The following is an 18,964-nucleotide window of genomic DNA, read 5'->3' as shown; positions in this document are numbered from 1 at the left end:
TTAAAGAGGTACTTTTCATAATGCAAACGAAAAGATTACGTTTAAATAAAAACTAAACTAATGTATGAAGAAATATATTATATGTATGTAAGTAAATATAAATTGTTTGAGTTTCAGTTTGCTTAATTAAACGCTTAATTTTTGTTCATTTTTGTTTTTGCATTATTCCAACAAATTTATAATGCCTTTAATTATAGTTAAATAAATATTACTGCTATTTAATGTTTATGTTAATGTTAATGTCAATGGCGCGCTTACAAACAAATATCTTTCATTAACTAAATTATTACCTATATGTATGTATGTATTATGCGAATATAAAAAACTAAATGCCTATAATTAATGCTTAACGCTAGTAGCATCTTTTACAATTTATAGCATATAAACAATAGTTAATGTGTTATGTTTTAATTAAAGCTTAGCGCCTAATACAAATACTTTTCATTTACGTGGGAATCTGAGCGTTGAAAGGAAATGTTCATATATTTATAGTGTTTATTTGTCAATTGCACAGTGAAGACTATTTCACCATTACACACAATTTACGAATTTCCCCATTGCTTTATTTCGAACCATAAAAATTGAGGTCAATAATGCATAGACCTACTATATAAACATATTATTACTAATAAATATTGCATTTGCTTCACATTTTTGCTTTTTTTCAGAACGTTTTTCTGTAAGTTTCAAGTAAGCGAAAAATTTGCGGTATAATAATTAAAAACAGAGGAAACCAACATAACGATTTGATTTACAGAAAAAATATTTTTTACTTTGCTTTCCACAGTTTTGCGCCGATAAGTGCCAGTTTAAGCACAAACATATATTGCAATGTTCAAGATTCTTCACTTCTTTTTTGTTTTTTTTTTGTTACATTTGTAAACCTTAACAAACAAAATCGTAAGCGTCTAGCATGCTTTCAGGCATTTTTGTACTAATAACTTCACTATCAGCGCGCGCAGCCAACGCGCCGCACATATCGAATGGTGTCCGCCCACAAAATTTAACGATTCAGTCTTCTACCATTGCGTCCGCCACTACGCGTCAGCATAATCGTGCCTGCGCTGCCGCTACCCACCGCGCCACTACGCAGCGCTGTCGTGCGCTTGCCATAGGAGGTGGGCGTTGTCAACGAGCTTGTGGCGCTGCCGCCGCCACGTACGCCCAACATACCGCTCGCTGGCACAGAACCACCAGCGCCCACCGACTGTTTTGCCAGAAGCAGCGCGTGTGTGCGCGGCCGTGTCGCCGCATTCACACCCGCTGCGCCATTGAGCAATTTAGACGTGGGCGCCGCGCTGGACGTCAAGCTGTATGCGCAGATGCCGGTTGCATGCAAACCGCTGCGCGTTTGGGTCTTGCCATAAGCATAATCGCGTTGCCCGTTGGCAGACATCAAACCCGGCGGACTGGCAGCATTGCGCGTGCTTAAGCTGCGCAAATTGTGGCGTTCGCGTCGCAGCACTGTAGACGCGGATGTGGTGAGCAGTGGACTGTTGCCGACAACGCCTTTCGCGCGTCGCGTCGTCTGTGTGTGATTGACTGCCACCGCCGCTGCTGCTGCAGCCACAGCGAAATGTGCCACTTTGCGGGAACGCAAATTGATGACGTGCGAGAAGGCAGCCTCCAAATTGTCCGTGCTTGTCGTTAAGAGTTTTTCGGCACGTGCACGGCGTCCAACACTGCTGCTGCTACTGCAACTATGGTTGTTCGTGCCACTGCCGTTTCTATTCAACGCCATGCCGCTGTTAGCGCCTGCATTTGAGCTGCGTTGTTGTTGGCGCTGTTGCGCCAGCGCTGAGCTGCTGCTCATAAGACTGACGGCAGTCTCGTGCAAGAATTGTGAGGTCACACGACGCATGGTGGAGGTTAGTGATGCTTTTGCTTTTAGGTCTTTGCTGAGCGAGTTGCGTGTGCGTAGGGTACGCTTGGCGTAGTCCACGACGCCGCTGTTGCTGCGCAGTTGGCGTTTTTCCAAGGCGATAGTGCCACAGTTGGTGCTACCCGAATGCACCATGGAGGCGTTACTGTTACAGCGCCGATTGCGACAATTGTTGCTATTGCTGTTTGTGTTAGCGACGTTCATAACGGTTTTATTGCTCGTACTGCTAACCGCGCCCAGCACATAGTCGTTGTAGGCGTCATAGCGTCGCCGTTTGCTGAGCGCATGCGATGATGTCGACTCACTTGCGGCGCGTGCATTCTCGTTTGGTATATTGGGGAATTGCGTCTGTGAGCGCTTGAGCGACGTGCGCGCAGGACATGCTTTGGGTGGACGTGAGGTGAAGTCGTATGTCGTAACTTTGACCTTTTCACTTGGCTTATGGCTTGCCGCCGGAGTTGAGGTTGTACAAACAACTGCTGCGTTGCCTGCAGACTTCTTGTACTGTGTGTGGCGTGGTGTTTTCTGTGTTGTCAACACCGTATGGTTGGATAAACGTTCCAATTTCGTTGGCAATTTCTGTGGCAGTATTTCAATCTTTTCGATTTTCTCAATAATTTGCATTTTTTGGCATGGCATAGCGGCAACGGATGCTAACATTTCACTGTCACTGCTGCTGATGCTGCTATCGCAATCCGTCTGCTCCGACATGCTAGACGATATCTCGTTGATTTGTACTCTTGCATCTTTGTGTGCCGTATTTGACGCTTCCGTTAGTTGTAGTTCTACGCTTTCGGCGTCGTCTTCCTCAATGTACTCCTCAACCAACACGTCCTCAATTTCTTCAATAGGCAAAGTGGCAGGCTGTTCAGCTTCAGCTTTACAATCCGTGCGTTCAGCGTGAGCCGCCGCTAACTTAATCACATTTGCTTGTGCCAGGCGTTGCTGCATTTCGAGTCGCTCATAGGCGACTTGCTGCTCTACCTCGCGTTCTTGCTGAAGCAGCGAATTTAGCTCCAACGGCTTTTGATGTTCAGCTGGATAAGTGAGAAACTGAGTGATTGTTGGACCCAGTGGCGCACATTCCGGCGGTTCCCAGGTCAGCGCAGCCTCCAGTTCGCGCGTTTCCTCAACTGTGAGTTGCGCTGTGGCAGTGGTTTGAAGCTGCAAGTTTGCATTTTCTCGTGACGTTTGCTCAACCACACGCTGAACGTTGCTTTCTTGTTGTTCTACGCGTTGCGGCACGTAGCTGGTGCCGCTTGTGTCAAGTGTTTGGAAAATTTTAAATGTTTGTACACCACTGGTGCAGCGTTGTTGCTCGCGACGCGTTTCCAATTTGGTTAGCGAATAACCTTCCTCCTCGGACATGCACTGCTGTTGATACAACTGTTGTTCTTGTAATATCTCACTCGTACCGCTAATGATTTGACAATTCGAATTGGAATTAGAGCTGTTGGTGCTGTCATGTGACATATGTTCATTCAAAAATGAATTGTACGATTCAGCGAAAGTCATGAAACCGGCATTGCCCAATTCATTACTGACATCACTCGACGCATTTGACGCATCAGCGCTGTAATGTGCGTATTTCAAAACAGCTGATTCGCATTCGGCATTGTCATTAACACAACCCGCGTGTACGCCATCTACGGCATTTTCATCGTTATCACCTGTTATGGTACCGTTAGTATTGCACAGCGTGTTGTGACTTGCTATGGCCTTACTACAAATGCTTACATCGCTACTTGTGGCCAAAGTCGACACTTGATGATTATAATCACCAGCACAATCCGATTGACGCTCTTCCCAACTCCAGTTATTCCAATATGACAGTTCTTCACTACAATATTTACGCTCGCAATTCTCTTCATGCTGCATTTGCAGTGAAGCATTTATAGCTTCTTCATCGAGCAAATAATCAAAATTGCGGAAGGCTTCAGGCATTGTATGTTTCTCTGCGATTTCCTCGAAAGAAATGCCATAACTTTCAGGTGCGGGAACTTCAGCGCATACCTCCGTATATTCGAGACCACAACTATCCTTTGGCAAGCTATTGTACGAGAGCGTGTTGGGAGCCACGCAGTTAGTATTCGTTGTGTCATTGGCAGATGGATACAGTATGACAGTGACTACCGAAGTGTTATCAGCACGCATCTTTTTCGACGACCACGTTTTCAAAGCACGCTCTACTAAACTTTTACTGGGATTCGTCCATTCGTTATTGCCACTGTCGGCATTTGTATATGCTTGTAGACGCTCATTAATGCACTCTCTTTCGTAGACGGTGTCGACAGCCTCTTGTGGTGTTACAACATTCCATAGACCGTCCGTGCCAAAAATTAAGCATCTAGAAGAGTAAAAAAAAAAAACCATATTAGTGTAAAAAAAAAATAATTTATATAAAAAAAATATATACAGCGCTTTATAATATACCTAATAATACGACCAACTTACCTAAAAGTCTTTGGATTTATTTTGATCACTTGTACATCTGGATCTGGACTAACCACAAATACATTACGTTTGGAATTATAACTCCACAAATCACCGAGACTACGCGCCACAGCCAAAAACGGTACTTCATCGACGGGTGTGTTGCAACGAATTGGACCTCTATGACCTGCTATATAAAAAATTATTATTTAGCATTAGCATTAGAATTCTTTTTTTATGTATGTATATGCATGCAAGCTTACCATTACGCGGCCGATTCCAAACGACACGCGGTACACCTGATTTGACTACCACTTTACCACCAGAGCGTTGTATACGTGCACGTTCCTCCGTCGATTCAGGCTTATGATCAACAGTCAACTGTCGAGCACGCCAAAATTTCTCACCCTCATTCTGATAGCCGAGCACAATACCCGAATCACCAACATGGCCAATATATATCTTCTCACGACGTATGAAGGCGATTGTGGCGGTAGTGCCGGCTGTACTCAACAAGCCATTTGCGGTTTTGGGCCAATTTTCTGAAAAAACCAAAAAGATAAAAACATTAGCATTGAAAATAAGTGCTTAACTAATATTGTATACTTTAAAGCGCATGCATGTTTCAGTGAAACTTTTAATACAGTATTAATTTTACATTTTGCTAATAGCCTAAAGAATAAGTAAACAAAACAAAAATTGTAAAAGAAAACAAATCTACACCTCACCACCCCCTGCAAATACCTTTGACATTCCATAACACAAGCGGTGACTTTTTTGTTTACATCCGCGCCTTAACATCAACAAAATGTCAAAAAAAAAAAAAAAACAAGTGTTTTACTATTTACTCTACTCCTGTAAACTCGATGTTTAAAGACTAATGCGAAAGCAACGTTCATAAGATTATAATCAAAAATGCAGAGTGAGCAAGCGTGACAAATAGCGTGAGACCAATTCGATAATGTATGTAAAGAAAACATGAAAATTTAAGTGCGATTACAAATGTCAAAATCTGCTTGATAAACGCGGTGTTTATTTGAAAGGTGAGTAATCTAATTAACACCACAGAGTGGGCTATGTATTAAGGCCACGGGTGAATGGCTGGTTAACAGTATATTTGAATAGCGGAGATAAAGGTGAATTATAGCATACAGAGTTGCATTTGGAAAAGAGTGGGGGGGAAAACTTACAACAAAAGTTGCAAATTCAATTAACGTTTTCTTATAAATTAATATATGTTTGTATATTTATGCTTTATCTATAAGTTTAGGTTGTACGTTTTAATAAGTTTCAAATAAAGTTTTAAATAGCTATGAGCAAGTTTAAAGCATACGTAACATAAAATTTTAATGCGAAGGAGTAAAGTCTGATTGAATAACATAAAAAATGTACCATGCAAAATGTTGAATAGAAAAATAAAGAGAACGTGCAAACAATATTCAACTTTTATAAATAAAAAGTGCCTACAAACAATGTTCAACGTTTGTGAATATAAAGAAAGTGCGTTACATATTCTCAAATAAGATTTAATCGATTGCAATAGAAAAATTGTTTCAAAAGATTTCACTCCGTAGTTATAAGCGCACGATTTACTTCCTGCTATTTACTACCCACACACCACTACATCTGTCGCCTACCACAATAAACCACCACGCATTTATACCTCAGCTAGGCAACACTGTACTTGCCATCATTCCACCATTTAAAAATTCCTTACAGCGTATACATATATATACCACAGTATTATTTATATATATATATATATAAAACACACCACCATTTTACTCGTTTTGACACATTGCAAGGGCAACAACAAAATACATTTTATATAAGTAAAGTCACCACAGCTACAATGCCTTCATCGCAAACACACATACCACAAAATTTTTATCGACATACGAGTCGCTCCCATTTCTCTTGACTATGTATATCAGTGTTGTCATGCTACTTCTACAATGAACATTTTATATACTTGTATAATACTTCACTTTTGCAGTTGCTTGTTTCTATACATTTTCGGTGCTTTCAGTTTGTGTGTGGAATATTCCACTGTGGATTTCGTCGTGCCTAGTACACTTTTCCTTGGTGCACAGTATGTTAAGTAAACGATAGGGGGAAAAATTATATTTAAATCGCTACAAATTAAGGTTATTTACTGTAGGCACAGCACACATAGTGGTGAAATTCATTATACGATTTGAAAGCCAATGTGCAAAATAAAAAATATATCTGGTGGGATTGCTACTTCACAAAATCTTTCTACTTAATAGTATTTAATTTTAATTTTGATGAATACATATTTTTATAGTGATATGAAAATAGGAGAAATAAAGGATTATTTTCTAGCTGTTTTTGTCCAATGTTTGTTTAGTTTGTCACGAAGTTTGTAACACACAGGAGAAAACATCGGAGACTTTATAATATGGAAAACTTTTTTATTTGACAAGATATCTTCATGAAATTTTGCATAGATTATTGTGCAACGCAACGGCAAAATATCCGAACATATTGTTCTGATCGGATCACTAAAGCATATAGCTGTCATACAAACTGACCAAGCAAAAACAAGTTCTTCTATTGAAACTTTTTTATTTATGAAGGATAATATAAATTCGGTACAACCGAAGTTAACGTTTTTTCTTGTTTTATTATCCTTTGCAGGTATTAATTATTTTACTCAAGACAAAATTCGAATATTATTAATGGAATGTAATAATCTAGTGTTATCAAAAGTAATCTGATAGAATTTTACATCCACAGAGATCAACTACATTTGAATAGGATATTTTGGTTTAAATACCTTGATCCCGCCACATCGCATAGTGTGTGGCAATATAACCTTCGCGTATTGCTCTTAATACATCATGATCCGATTCCGACCAGAAAGCCTTCTGATTGATAATCTGCATCATAAGATGCTCTTTGGCAAATGTAGCTGCCTCGGCGCCACCATGGCCATCGTAAATGCCAATAAATGCATATTCAAGATCCTTGGCATTCTCCGACTGTTGATAGGCAACCGAGAAGTAATCTTCCATATATTTACGTCCACCCTGGCTGCATTGGCCAGTAACGCGTAAATTGACACCCATTGTTGAAGGTGATGTGTTGTTGCTACCGTAATTGCGAACACTCTGTGTGGGTTGTGTGGGTGGTGTTGCTGCTGTGGCAGTTGAACCCATCATATTATTTGTGTAATTTACGCTTGTGTTCGCCGTTTGTTGCAGTTGCTCCTGAATGCGATTACTTGAGTCAAGTGTTGTTGTGCTGACCGGAGTCAATGTTGTAGAATTGTTGTTCTTAGCTTTGATCAAATTGTTCATTGTTTGTTTGTAATTTGTAGGCAATGTTAGATGATGCATACTTTTGCCATGGCTTATTTGGCGATGCTCTTGTTGCAACATTTTGACATTTGTTAATTTTTTATTGTTTTCGTGGTTGCTGCAACTATATTTTTTGTTGTTGCTGTGTGCTTTGGATGTTGCTGTTTATGTTATTCTTGTTGCTGTTTCGGTTGTTATAAAATCAGCTTGACATTTGCACTCGTCAGTTGTTGCAGCCACTGCCGTCAGGGTTTCCGTTCGTATGTAATTTATTGCTGGATTTAATACATGACAGCTGGAGCGCAGGCACATCATCCACTGTTCGCGATTGCAGAGAAAGAGATGGACAATTCTACACAACTGGTACGTCGCATATAACATGTATTTGTGTGAGTATATAAATTTACTTTAGTTTTACTTTCGTACAATTTTATTAAATGTCTGCTTCTTCGCCACAGCAAAATATTTATTTACAGCACTATTTTCACAACTTTCTGTCTGTTTTCAGTTTTGCTTATTTTCCTTCTGTTATTTACTTAAGTTTTTTTTTTCTTCTGCTTTTCCCTATATTCGTTGTCACTCCTTTGCTTTCGTTGTTGTTGGTTGCCTCTTTTATTAGTATGAAATTAATTTTTTTACACGTCTAGAGAAATTTTGTTCAATTATAAAATTTTATTTCTGTTTGTATTGATTTTGACAATGAAGTCGTAGGAAAGAATATTTCTTTCGTCACTGTTCGCGTTGGTTAAATTAAACGATTGCTCTACACAAACCAAAAACTTCTCACATATTTAGCAACTCTTGCGCGACCGTATGTGCTGGATTAGAGATAGCTTTTGCAAACGGTTTAAATGTTTCTTATATGAGCGTCTATTTTGAACCTCACTGTTTGCTTGGGTACAATTCACAAACTTTTTAAATTGTGAAATATCAGGTTAAAAACATTTTACAACGTTGTCAACTTTTCTTAAACAGCTCCATATAAATTGAAAATATTCACTTAATTCGCTACAGCTAGCTAGCTAGCAATATTACACAGAGACGACTGTGCCCAAGTCAAATAACGAACTGTCAAACAAGGCCAAAGCGAGATGATGCACACATATAACATAAATATTGTATATAGACTTTACTCTCTCTGTCTACCACTACTACCTGTAGTGTGGTGAACTGTGTTGGGCTACGTTATTTTATTATATGCACACATACAACCCTGTGTTATTGCGGTTCGCTTTTGTTGTTGCTATCGTTTGCCTTGTACCTGTTTTTTATATTTCACATGCCACTTCCACTGAATTCCGAACGCTTATATACGCTTGTCGTATATAAAATGTTCGTTTTATTCGTTGTAGATGTATTTGGATTTCTCTTTTTCATACAATATATTCTCTATTGTATAGAGATTTTTATACAAATATTTCTCTTGGATTTCTCTACACTTTTAAATATGTATTTATAAAATAATTTTTTTTGGCCTTCTAAATAAATTTGTACTATTTAGTCTAATTGGTTTTTAGCTTCAAATTTGACACTTGGGTGCAGTGTTGCACTTCCTACTGACATTTCTTTGCACTTCAATTATATTTTTTGCTGCTTTTGGCGCGTTAATCAATTTTCTTTGATCGCCGAAACGGTTGAAATGTCATTTTACAACCTTTTACTTCAACTATCGTCACTCGTTTGGCAAACGCCGTCGTTGTATCGCTTCGTCTCCTCCATACTTTCCACTATCCATTTACATTACAAAAGTTTCATATTGCGGGCTCGCTCACACTCACACAATTTACGCCTTATTGCTACCCCATACAGCGCTCATTTGCACAAGAGCTATCTGTAATACCCGTTGTTGATTGCTTGCTTGTCGCCAGTCTGCTTCAATGCTTGCTTGTGTGCTATATACATTTTAGTTCCTATTATTTGAGATTATGTATTACAGGGTGTACAACCGTAAATAATTGCACTTATGACAATTAATGAGGCCGTAAAGAAAGTTATAGTTAAGTAAGAAATAAGAGTTTGGGACAGTTGGCATTATGCACTAATATTACTGTAATTTGATTAGTTAAGTTTATTTTCAAGTTATATATGTCTTTGTGACTACAGTTTTTATCATATTTAATTAATATATTGGCACCCTATATGCATTGCATATTTTCCCCCATTTCTTGCTTACTCGTTTATTCTTGCTTCCCCTTTTTGTGTGCTCCTTCGCAGTGGTTTCACCACTGTGAAACTCACAGTTTTGCTTCGTCTATATATGTATATAGGTACGTATATATAGTTGTTGTTTTATGGCTGCGTTTGTAATATTTTGTTTGTATATTTTTTTACTTTATATATGAGGAATTTTTTTCCACTTTGTTCATGGCAAGCGGGCAATTTGATTTCAGACTGTATGCTTGTAATTGTACTGTGGGCACAACTGTTAGGAAAAAATTGTATATAGAGACATATTTCGATAAGATAATTAACAAGCTGGTATATTATTAAATTAAAAACTTTATCATAGATTATTTTTATAAAAAAAAAAATTAAAATGTTTATCGTAGATTATTTTCAAGAAAATATTGAACAAAATATTCTACATTCACGTATACGCTGCCTAAACGTAACACATTTATAGAATGAAATGCTTGCTTGGCCTTAAAAGCAGTTAGGTGTTAATCAATACACAAACTTTTATTTTTATTTAATTTTACCATTTATTTAACTGAAAGATTATTTGCCATTTGTAAGAAATATATTAAAGTAGTAGTAGTAACTATTTTTGTTTAACGCTCATGAAAATTGCTTCTAGTTGGAACGCATAGAATTGCAATGGATACTGTTATAGCATAATTGAAAACACTAACAACATTTGCGTATTTGAATTTTGTTGCTGCTGGTTGATAGAACAAGCATTGTGCGGTTTAATGCACACTGTGCGTTGTTTTTGATTTTTATTATTGCTTTGCTTTCTATTTCTTTTATTTACCTTGTTGCATTGTTGTTACGTTTGATGCACAACAACGGCAGTTTACGTTTACACTTGACAATTGACAGCGGCTCGTTGTAAAGCAAGTCGATGCGAGAGCCAAACGGGCTGCTTGCGACAGCTATGGGGGATTTAGTGGTGGGCAGCATAGTCAAAAGCTGCTTCTGTGCTGAATTTGTGGTTAAAAATACCGGCAAATGGCAGAAAATGCTGTGTTTTGAAAAATAAATCTGAATTGCATAATGCATAATTTATTGTACAGATGTATGAAATTTCGATTGCACATGCTAGCGGCGCATAATGTAAGGTAATGCAAAAATATGTAAAATGTATCAAAATATATTGAAATAATGTAAAAAAAAGTATGTAAATATAGTACATAAAATACATATATGTATTTATATAATAATATATGTATGTAACATTTATGTAAGGAGCAATATTAAAAATCTTCATTTATGGGTTTTATGGGCGTCTGCATAATTATACTGAAAGTGGCAAACAAATACTGCAGCTTTAGACATAACATTGCTTGTAATATTATAATGAACTTTTTTAGAGTCTATTTTAAATTTGTTTAATTTCTAGAAAATTAGTCATTAGCAAGATTTCAAGCTTCCGCATAAACGTTATACGCTCTTCTCTCAAGTTTTACCAAAACAAAAATTAAATATAATATATAATATAAATTATGAAATACCAAGTTTTACACAAATTCCAAAATTGTTACTCTAACAGTACTTAAGCGCCAAAATAACCCTTATCGCATCTTGCTTTATGCGCGCCACAAACGTCGGTCGCTATATCTCCCCTTCGCCGTGTAAATTATGCATATTAGTGTTGTTATCAGCCCGTTTCTAAATACTTGATGCGTCTATTGATGTTTTGGTACACAACGTAACAACAAAAACAAAAAATCGTAGCAAAGCAAATCTCAAACAAAACAAAGATTGCGCTGCACAGCTGATTTTCATTGCTCCGCAAATGCCTCTGTATTTTTTTTCTATTTTCGTGGTGCTCATTTATTTTCCTTCTGTGGTGGTGGCGCGAAATCGTTAAGAAATTCACCTAAAAACCACAATCAAAACAAATCACAGCAGTCGCAGCACCTGACCCGCCGCCACACGCTGTGCGAAATCCAAACACTTTTTATTGGGTTGACAGCAATCAACGAATGTTTTTGCTGTTTTTTTGATTTGCTGCTTCTTATTTGTTACGCTTTTGTTTACTTGCTCGCGCTTTTGACCGATTGGCGCCAATTTCGGTGTCTGAAAAGTGGGGGATAATTTACCGGCACATCAAAAGATGTATTTATATGTACCAATGTTGTGGCAGGCGGGTAAAAACTTGTTTAAAAATGTTGCCGTAGGTGGGGCAAATTTTGTTTTATTGCACATTGTTGGCAGTTGTTCGCTATCACTTTGTTATTTTTCGCCTCTTTTAGCGTTTCAATCTTATTTTGGTTGACTCAATCTACGTTGATGGCTTTTTAAACACGAAATTCTGGTGTACGTGTGTGTGTGAATTTCCTGGCATGCCGTGGACAGTTGGAAACGGAAATGCATGCAATGCTCTTTTAATGGGCGTTGGATTTGAAATTGTTGGTACTTGCATACAATGTACGTACGTAAGTATATATGTACATATGTATGTATGTGTGTAATAGAAATATATAATGCTAAGGCGATTAAATTTAAGCTGACTTGCGTAAAGTCCAAGTTTCAGTTCATACCAAAATGTCCAGCAAAGGGCAAAAGAGTGAAAAAACTAAAACAACAATATTTTTGGACATATGTATGCATATGTACATACATGTGTATATTATAAAATTATTTTGAAGGCTACTCTATGACTTGTTTTATTATTATATCCAGAACAGTATATATTAAGTTTGAAAAGAAGTTTGTAACACTAAAAAAAACCGTCAGAGACCTTATAAAATATATATCGCACATATGTATGTACTTGTATGTATGTACACACATACATAAATGATCAGCGAGTCGATTTAGCAAAGTCTAGTTCCTCACTTATTGAGATATCTTTCTGAAATTTTGCACAAGTTTTTTTCTCCCCAAAGAGCTGCTAATTTGACGCAATCGCCGATGTCGGACCACTATAGCATATATCTGCCATACAAACTTAGCGAACTAAATCAAGTTTTTGTATGGCAAACTTTTTTTATTTCTGTAGGTATTGTAGCTTCGGTATAATCGAAGTTAATGGTTTTTCTTGTTTTTGCATTGAAAATTTTATTTAGTTTAATTAAAGTTATCCGATTTAGGTAAAATATGCAACGTTTGGTGCGATAATTTTTTGCAATTTGAAAGGTACTGTCATAATGCCACTCTTATATAAGCCCTCGTCTCTATTGGCAAAAAAACTGGAACAGTCGATTTTCAGAAATTTCTCTTGAGGCGAATTTTCATAAAATCATTAGCCATTGACAGGAACAGGTAGTAATCACTTGATGCATGGTCCGAACTATAAGGTGAATGCACAAGAAGCTCCCAACCAAGCTCTCAAAGCTTCTGGCGAGTCGCTATCAAAGTGTGTGGCCTGGCGTTCTCCTGATAGAACACAATTTTCCTATTGGCCAAAGCCGGCTGCTTCTGGACAATTTCTTCTTTCAAACGGTCCAATTGTTTAGACTACAGTTCCGAATTGAGAATTTGGTCGTAGGAGATCAGCTCAAAGTAGATGATTTCCTGCCAATCCCATTAAACCTTAGCATAAACTTTCTGGCTGTCAATCCTGGCTCGTGAACCGTTTGCATGGATGACCGTTTGCGTCGGTTCATAATGATTCGAACAGGTCCTCTTACGCTTGACGTTGTCGCAAGTGGCCTACTTTTTCTCACCAGCAACTATTCGCTTGAGAAATGGAACGATTTGGTTGCGATTCACAAATGGAAATTCGGTCCATATCGAAATTCCCGAAACGCAATCGACGAAACCAAAATAGCGCGTCATTGGCTGTTACAGTATCAAACCTATAAATACTTTCCACATTTTCAGTCGCCTGCCTTGTGTTTTCGCCTTTGACGCCTGCTCAAACAATTCTGAGTTTAGCCACATCTGAAAAGCTTTTTTAATACGAAATCTTATCTTTCTAACGCCTTATAATATAAGATTGAGCTGAGGAACTAGTTCAAGTACATACATATATACAGACGGACATGTATAAATCGACTCAGCTCGTCGGTTGACAGAAAAAAACTAACTGGATGTAACTGTCGTAATAAATATTTCTATCACTTTTGATACTAATTGAAAACTTTTTCTTCTTCATGACGTCACAAACTAAACTATTTTGCTGTCAAACGCAAATATAACGGGGTTAAACTGTCTCAATCTCTAATTCTATCATTCTTCATAGTAATATAAGTCTTCTCCATTTTTTGTTCATGGCGTACGCAACTATCAAAAAACTAGTTTACCTACATACGCATGTACATATACATCACTGCTTAATGAAGAGAAAATAATATCGATTGTAATTATTGAATATGTACATACATATGTATATCAAAATACAAATACGTAGATACATACATACATACATATGTATATTTCTACGTATTACATTTTCACAGCTTTGTCCTTAATTATATCATATTATTTTATAACTCAATTCTTCACAGACGACAGACCTCAAATGAATCAATGACGTAAGCACCTACAATTTATAAGCCCAATAGTGCAACATCCGTACACCCCACTCAGTCCGACCAGATGTAGTCGACACTTCTACTTAGCGCTAACTTTTTGCAAATTTGTTTGAGTATGCGCACAACCCCAACTAAAACTAAAATCGATAACACGATGGATATGGGTATTCACTTGAGAATAGCGCACATTGGCTCAAATACTTATACACAACCTTAAATGAAATTGTATGCAATTAAACACAATGTCACGATTAATGTCGTTTACCCAACACTTGAAAGGCAACGACAGTGCAGTTTGAAATTGCTAGTGGGTACATACATACATATGTACCTATGCATATATATGGCTTTAGAAACACAAACCTAGGCACAAAGTAGATATGTACATATATAACTATATGTAGACTACGTGCTTATGTATTTCTCATGCAATGGTTTTTGTACACGATTAAAGTCGCCCGGGAGGTTCGTATGCGCGATAGAAATGCTGAACGCAACTATATAACTGAAACATATGCACATGTAGGTAGATATTTTACAATATTTATTTAAGTGCCAAACCATTTGGCAAGTCATACGATGACTAATACGCATTTCAAATGACTAACGACGGCGAACACAAACGGAAACAAAAATAATTGTTCATTAGTTTTCATAGAAATTCGTTTGCTTGCCTCGATATGTAGTAGTTAAGCAAGCAAGCAATGTGATAGCGTTACGGCTAAGACGAATGCGCACGAATTCAAACGAAACGAACCCAGCCCGTAGCGAACGCTATACAGGCACAAATACTAATATATAAATATATATTATATGTATATAATAACTATATACTGCAAGCAAATGAAATATGAGTGAGAAAAATTTATATAAAGCAAATATAGAAGTCGTTCACTATACTACATATAAATATATACAAACATATAAATGTGAATACCTGAGAAGAGCGAATATATTTTCTATGCCACACAATAAATACAGTATACGATAAAAATCACTCGACAGGCAAGTAAAGTGACTATGTAAGCTATACAGTGTTTTATTGTGTTATACCATACATATAAATATACTAAGTCGATGGTTATCGCAAACAGGGTGTGTACGTGTAGACAAAGTTGAATTTCCATACTTATGCATGTGTGCAACATATGCTTGCATGCGAAGCGGCTGAAGTTGGAAAACACGGCACGATAGAAGCAACGAGTGGGAATATCAATAGCCTGAGAAACCCTATAACCAGTTTGTAAAGCATGAATGCATTATGATTGTGTGTGTTTATGATTGTATCTAAAGTAGTTTTGCACAGTAGTGCATATTGAGAAATATTTAAAACTAAAAAGCCCATAAGTGACACGAATATTTGATTTTTGTTTATTAGATCAGGGCTGAAGCCTTTGAAAATATTTAAAAGTGAAAAATATAATAATTGGATGAATTGAAAATGAAAAATAATATAACAAAAATTACACGAAAAATAAATTACGGGCGATCTAAGGTCGAGAAGTGGCAAGGAGGGAAGTGTTTTAGGTTTTAAAGGTGAAAAACGGTTTAACTCGATTACTGACAAATTTCAAAATGCTATCACAAAAAATTAACTGGCTAAGTTGTAGGTGACATATATATATTTCATTTTCACATAACATCAAGTTTTATGAGGAATATTAAAGTAATCGAATTTTTGGGTTTTTTATTTTTAACTTATACAAAAAAAATTATTTCTTACACAAAATTGGATGTAAACTTAGCTTTTTATATCTTAAACACAGTGTCAGCTTTTGACTTAAAATATTTAGTTTTTCGCCTTATTTTTACTTAATATGAAAAAGCACACTCATTTTCAAACGAAAATTCTTACATCAAAATATCTACGAAAAAGCACACTCATTTTCAAACGAAAATTCTTACATCAAAATATCTACGTTTATATAAAGGCCGGTGAAGTTTTTCGTCGTTGAAATCTTTATTTTCTGATGGTGTAAAAAAATACATATTGCTATGTTAAGATTTCTCAGAAAATTCAAAAAATACCAAACTAAAGGATTCAAAGCTACATGTTTTTATTTTATCTACCTGTTATTACAGGTTAGTTTTATTAATTTGCCTTAAGAAACACATAAAAACTCTAACAGAAATTTCTAGTAGCGCTATTGGGTAACTAATCAGTGATTTAACCGATAGTTGGCTTGCATGAAGCTTATGCAAAAATTATCGATTTCTAAACTAGTTTGACACACATAATTATCGCGATAAATATACGCATATATACATATATGTATGCACAAGCATATATACCTACATATGTAAAAACACAAATATAATTCCACACAGCGAAAAACCAGATACCGGATAAGTGTTTTACACAGGCATATACACATACACGCATACTACGTGCATACAATGAAGTGTATGTAGGTAGTAAGCTACAGATTAACGTTCAAGCAAAATGAAATTGTGCGCCGGAATTGGATATAGGCAGACAAAAACACAGATGCGAAGCAACAGCAACAAAATACGAATGTAAGGAAAGAGGACAAGTAACAACAAATATATATAAATATCTATACTTGCTAATTGTATGGTATTAAAAGCATGTTTGTATATAAGGGCGCTCTAAAAAATTACAAATAATTTGTTTTCAACTTTTTTCATCTTATATTATTTGTATAAAAAAATAATTACATATATAGATTAAAAAACAATTTTTAATTTTTTTTTAACTCTCCCTTTCTCTCTTTCAAATGTTTTTTTTTCGATGCAAAAATGCATTACTTTTTTTATTGTATCGCAACTTTTTTTTTATTTTATAAGTCTGGTGCGGTCAGGTCAGGTGATATTGGGGACCAGAGGAAAGTGGAGTTTCTTGAGCCTACTGTTAAACTGTTTTCTTCAAAGAAGTATGGCCCGCCAATACACCTTAATGAAACTGCGTACCGCACAGTGACTCCTTTTGGGTGAAGTTCCGTCTCGTGGACTATTTCTGGATTTTATACACTCCATATACGCAAATTTTACATACATGCTTACCGTTTAGAAAAAATGGGTCTATTCAGACATAAACAGGAAATTTATCAAGTTATTGTATCCTTCGGCCTTTTCAATAACCTTTTAGCAAAATTCTAGGCGAATAGGTAAATCTAGAAGGCTTAAAGCTGTTATTTGAACTTTGTACGGAAATAGGTTTAAGTCATCATAGATTATCCGTTGTAATGACCAGCTACTAACTCCAAGTTACACCGATAAGTTGCGAGTCGAACCTTTTGGATTTCCCTGAATTGACGATATAACAGCCGCATCTGGATGGTGCGGTCTTCCTGCGATACCAACCTCATGACGGTCCAACTACTTAGCGGAATTCCGCCAAAAACCCGTCTGAATTCCCTTTAGGCGGAAGTGACGGACTGCAAAGCATAGTACCGCTGCACTATCCAAACCCTCTTTTCGGTATCCCAAGCATTCATTTTTAAAAAACTTGCCCAAAGTAAGCCGAATACTCACACAGAAAAAAGTTACGACGGTTTGTTTTTGTAGCACGATTCGTGAGCCACTCTGTATAATTGGAAAAGGGAAAAATTATTATTTTTTTAAATTTAATTTAATTTACACATAATTAATATTAACTGAAACACCAAGAGTGTTTTGGAGAGTATGTTTGTAGATCAAATTATTTAAATTTATTTTCTTTGTAGCACCCTAATGTATATACATACATATGCACATACATACATTTAGTTTTTATACAAATTCAGTGGTACAATGTATATACACTGGGTGAAAGAAGTAAACCGCTGTGAAATTTGAACTGTTGTAAATTGAGCGGCCATAAAGAGAAGCGCGATAAATTTTGTTGTTTGCATTTAAATGAGGTAGGCGCGAATTTTCGCTTTTGCAGCAGAGGAAATTTACATATGTAGGTGTATTTTTATTTAAGCGATTAGAGGGGTAGCTTTATACATATATAAAAATAAAGTTTAAATAGTTTTTAATGGGTCAACTGAGGCGCGGCAGTTTTTAATATATCGATAACGCTATACCCTTTTTATAAACTTAAATTTTATTTTTTACCCATATTCTATAGTTCCGTATCCTTACATGCATTTTTTGTTGAAGTTGCTTTTTAGGTCATCACTTGGCAACACTTTTAAATGCCAAACAATTTGTCATCGATAAATTGGAGGTGCGCATGCTTCCTTTTGACAACGAAGCGCCACCTAACGAGAAGTCCCTACAGCACCAAGCATTGAAATACCATGAAATAAAGGATTTAGTGGGGATTTTCGCAGCAGCTAATAGTTTCCTGCTGATTACACCGCCTCCCCAACCCCTAATATGTAAATGCTGTGGAAAAGTGACAAATGAGCGTAGGAATGGCAAAAACAATGAATACAACTGTGTTTTCGTGCGCCTGCGAATTTATTGATTTATAAAAAGTCAACTTGTCAGCGAACGTAGTTGCAGGAGTAGCAGCATCAACAACAGCAAAATCAACGTTAACTTGTTCAACCGCCAATTTGTGATAAGTAATACTTAAAAGAGCATGCATAAAGTACGAAACTAAAGCAAACGCAATAAAACCGTAGTCTTCGACGTAAAAATTCGTAAAAGTATTAGGGAAACTTAGTTAGTAATTACAAAAAAACAAAACACGAAATAAGTGGAGTATTAAAGAAACGAAGTAAGCTAGT

General features: G+C 36.6%; 1 protein-coding gene and 3 long non-coding RNA genes across 6 annotated transcripts in view; 2 read left to right on the top strand and 2 right to left on the bottom strand.

The window, feature by feature from the left end:
- Positions 1 to 485: 485 nt before the first annotated feature.
- Pp2C1 (protein phosphatase 2C) lies at positions 486 to 9,466 on the bottom strand. Of its 3 annotated transcripts, XM_036376876.2 has the most exons (5): positions 8,900 to 9,464; positions 7,116 to 8,281; positions 4,579 to 4,857; positions 4,337 to 4,505; positions 486 to 4,229 (listed from the first exon to the last, which is right to left on the bottom strand). In XM_036376876.2, the coding sequence occupies exons 2-5, from the start codon at positions 7,717 to 7,719 to the stop codon at positions 1,004 to 1,006; spliced, it is 4,278 nt and encodes a 1,425-aa protein (XP_036232769.1). In that variant the 5' UTR covers positions 7,720 to 8,281; positions 8,900 to 9,464; the 3' UTR covers positions 486 to 1,003. The 3 variants fall into 3 exon arrangements, with proteins under 3 accessions (XP_036232769.1, XP_069966305.1, XP_014094054.2); XM_070110204.1 differs by having other exon boundaries at positions 4,337 to 4,502; positions 7,116 to 9,466; XM_014238579.3 differs by having other exon boundaries at positions 7,116 to 9,464.
- A 281-nt stretch (positions 9,467 to 9,747) lies between these two features.
- Positions 9,748 to 16,009, top strand: LOC138857467 (uncharacterized). Its single transcript, XR_011396564.1, has 3 exons — positions 9,748 to 10,919; positions 12,057 to 12,231; positions 14,256 to 16,009. It is a non-coding gene; the product is annotated as an uncharacterized lncRNA (long non-coding RNA).
- Positions 16,010 to 16,642: 633 nt separating this feature from the next.
- On the top strand, positions 16,643 to 18,883 carry LOC138857468 (uncharacterized). Its single transcript, XR_011396565.1, has 2 exons — positions 16,643 to 16,799; positions 18,390 to 18,883. It is a non-coding gene; the product is annotated as an uncharacterized lncRNA (long non-coding RNA).
- LOC138857466 (uncharacterized) overlaps positions 17,736 to 18,964 on the bottom strand; it is a 30,168-nt gene continuing 28,939 nt past the window's right edge. The window contains exon 3 of the long non-coding RNA XR_011396563.1: positions 17,736 to 17,828. This is a non-coding gene — a long non-coding RNA (uncharacterized lncRNA). The remainder of the gene's footprint in view (positions 17,829 to 18,964) is intronic.

The sequence above is a fragment of the Bactrocera oleae genome, chromosome 5 (genome assembly GCF_042242935.1).
Source record: "Bactrocera oleae isolate idBacOlea1 chromosome 5, idBacOlea1, whole genome shotgun sequence".
NCBI classification, from domain to species: Eukaryota; Metazoa; Arthropoda; class Insecta; order Diptera; family Tephritidae; genus Bactrocera; species Bactrocera oleae.
Note: the sequence above shows the minus strand (reverse complement) of the source record. Positions and strands in the feature narration are given on the sequence as shown.

What these genes read in the sequence shown, in the direction of transcription:
- Pp2C1 (XM_014238579.3), bottom strand. Translation starts at nt 7,719, where the DNA reads ATGTTGCAACAAGAGCATCGCCAAATAAGCCATGGCAAAAGTATGCAT. An exon ending in TGCGATGTGGCGGGATCAAG is followed by an intron (nt 4,858 to 7,115) that starts GTATTTAAACCA and finishes TGGTTTTTTCAG; the next exon opens with AAAATTGGCCCAAAACCGCA. An exon ending in ATAAATCCAAAGACTTTTAG is followed by an intron (nt 4,230 to 4,336) that starts GTAAGTTGGTCG and finishes TTACTCTTCTAG; the next exon opens with ATGCTTAATTTTTGGCACGG.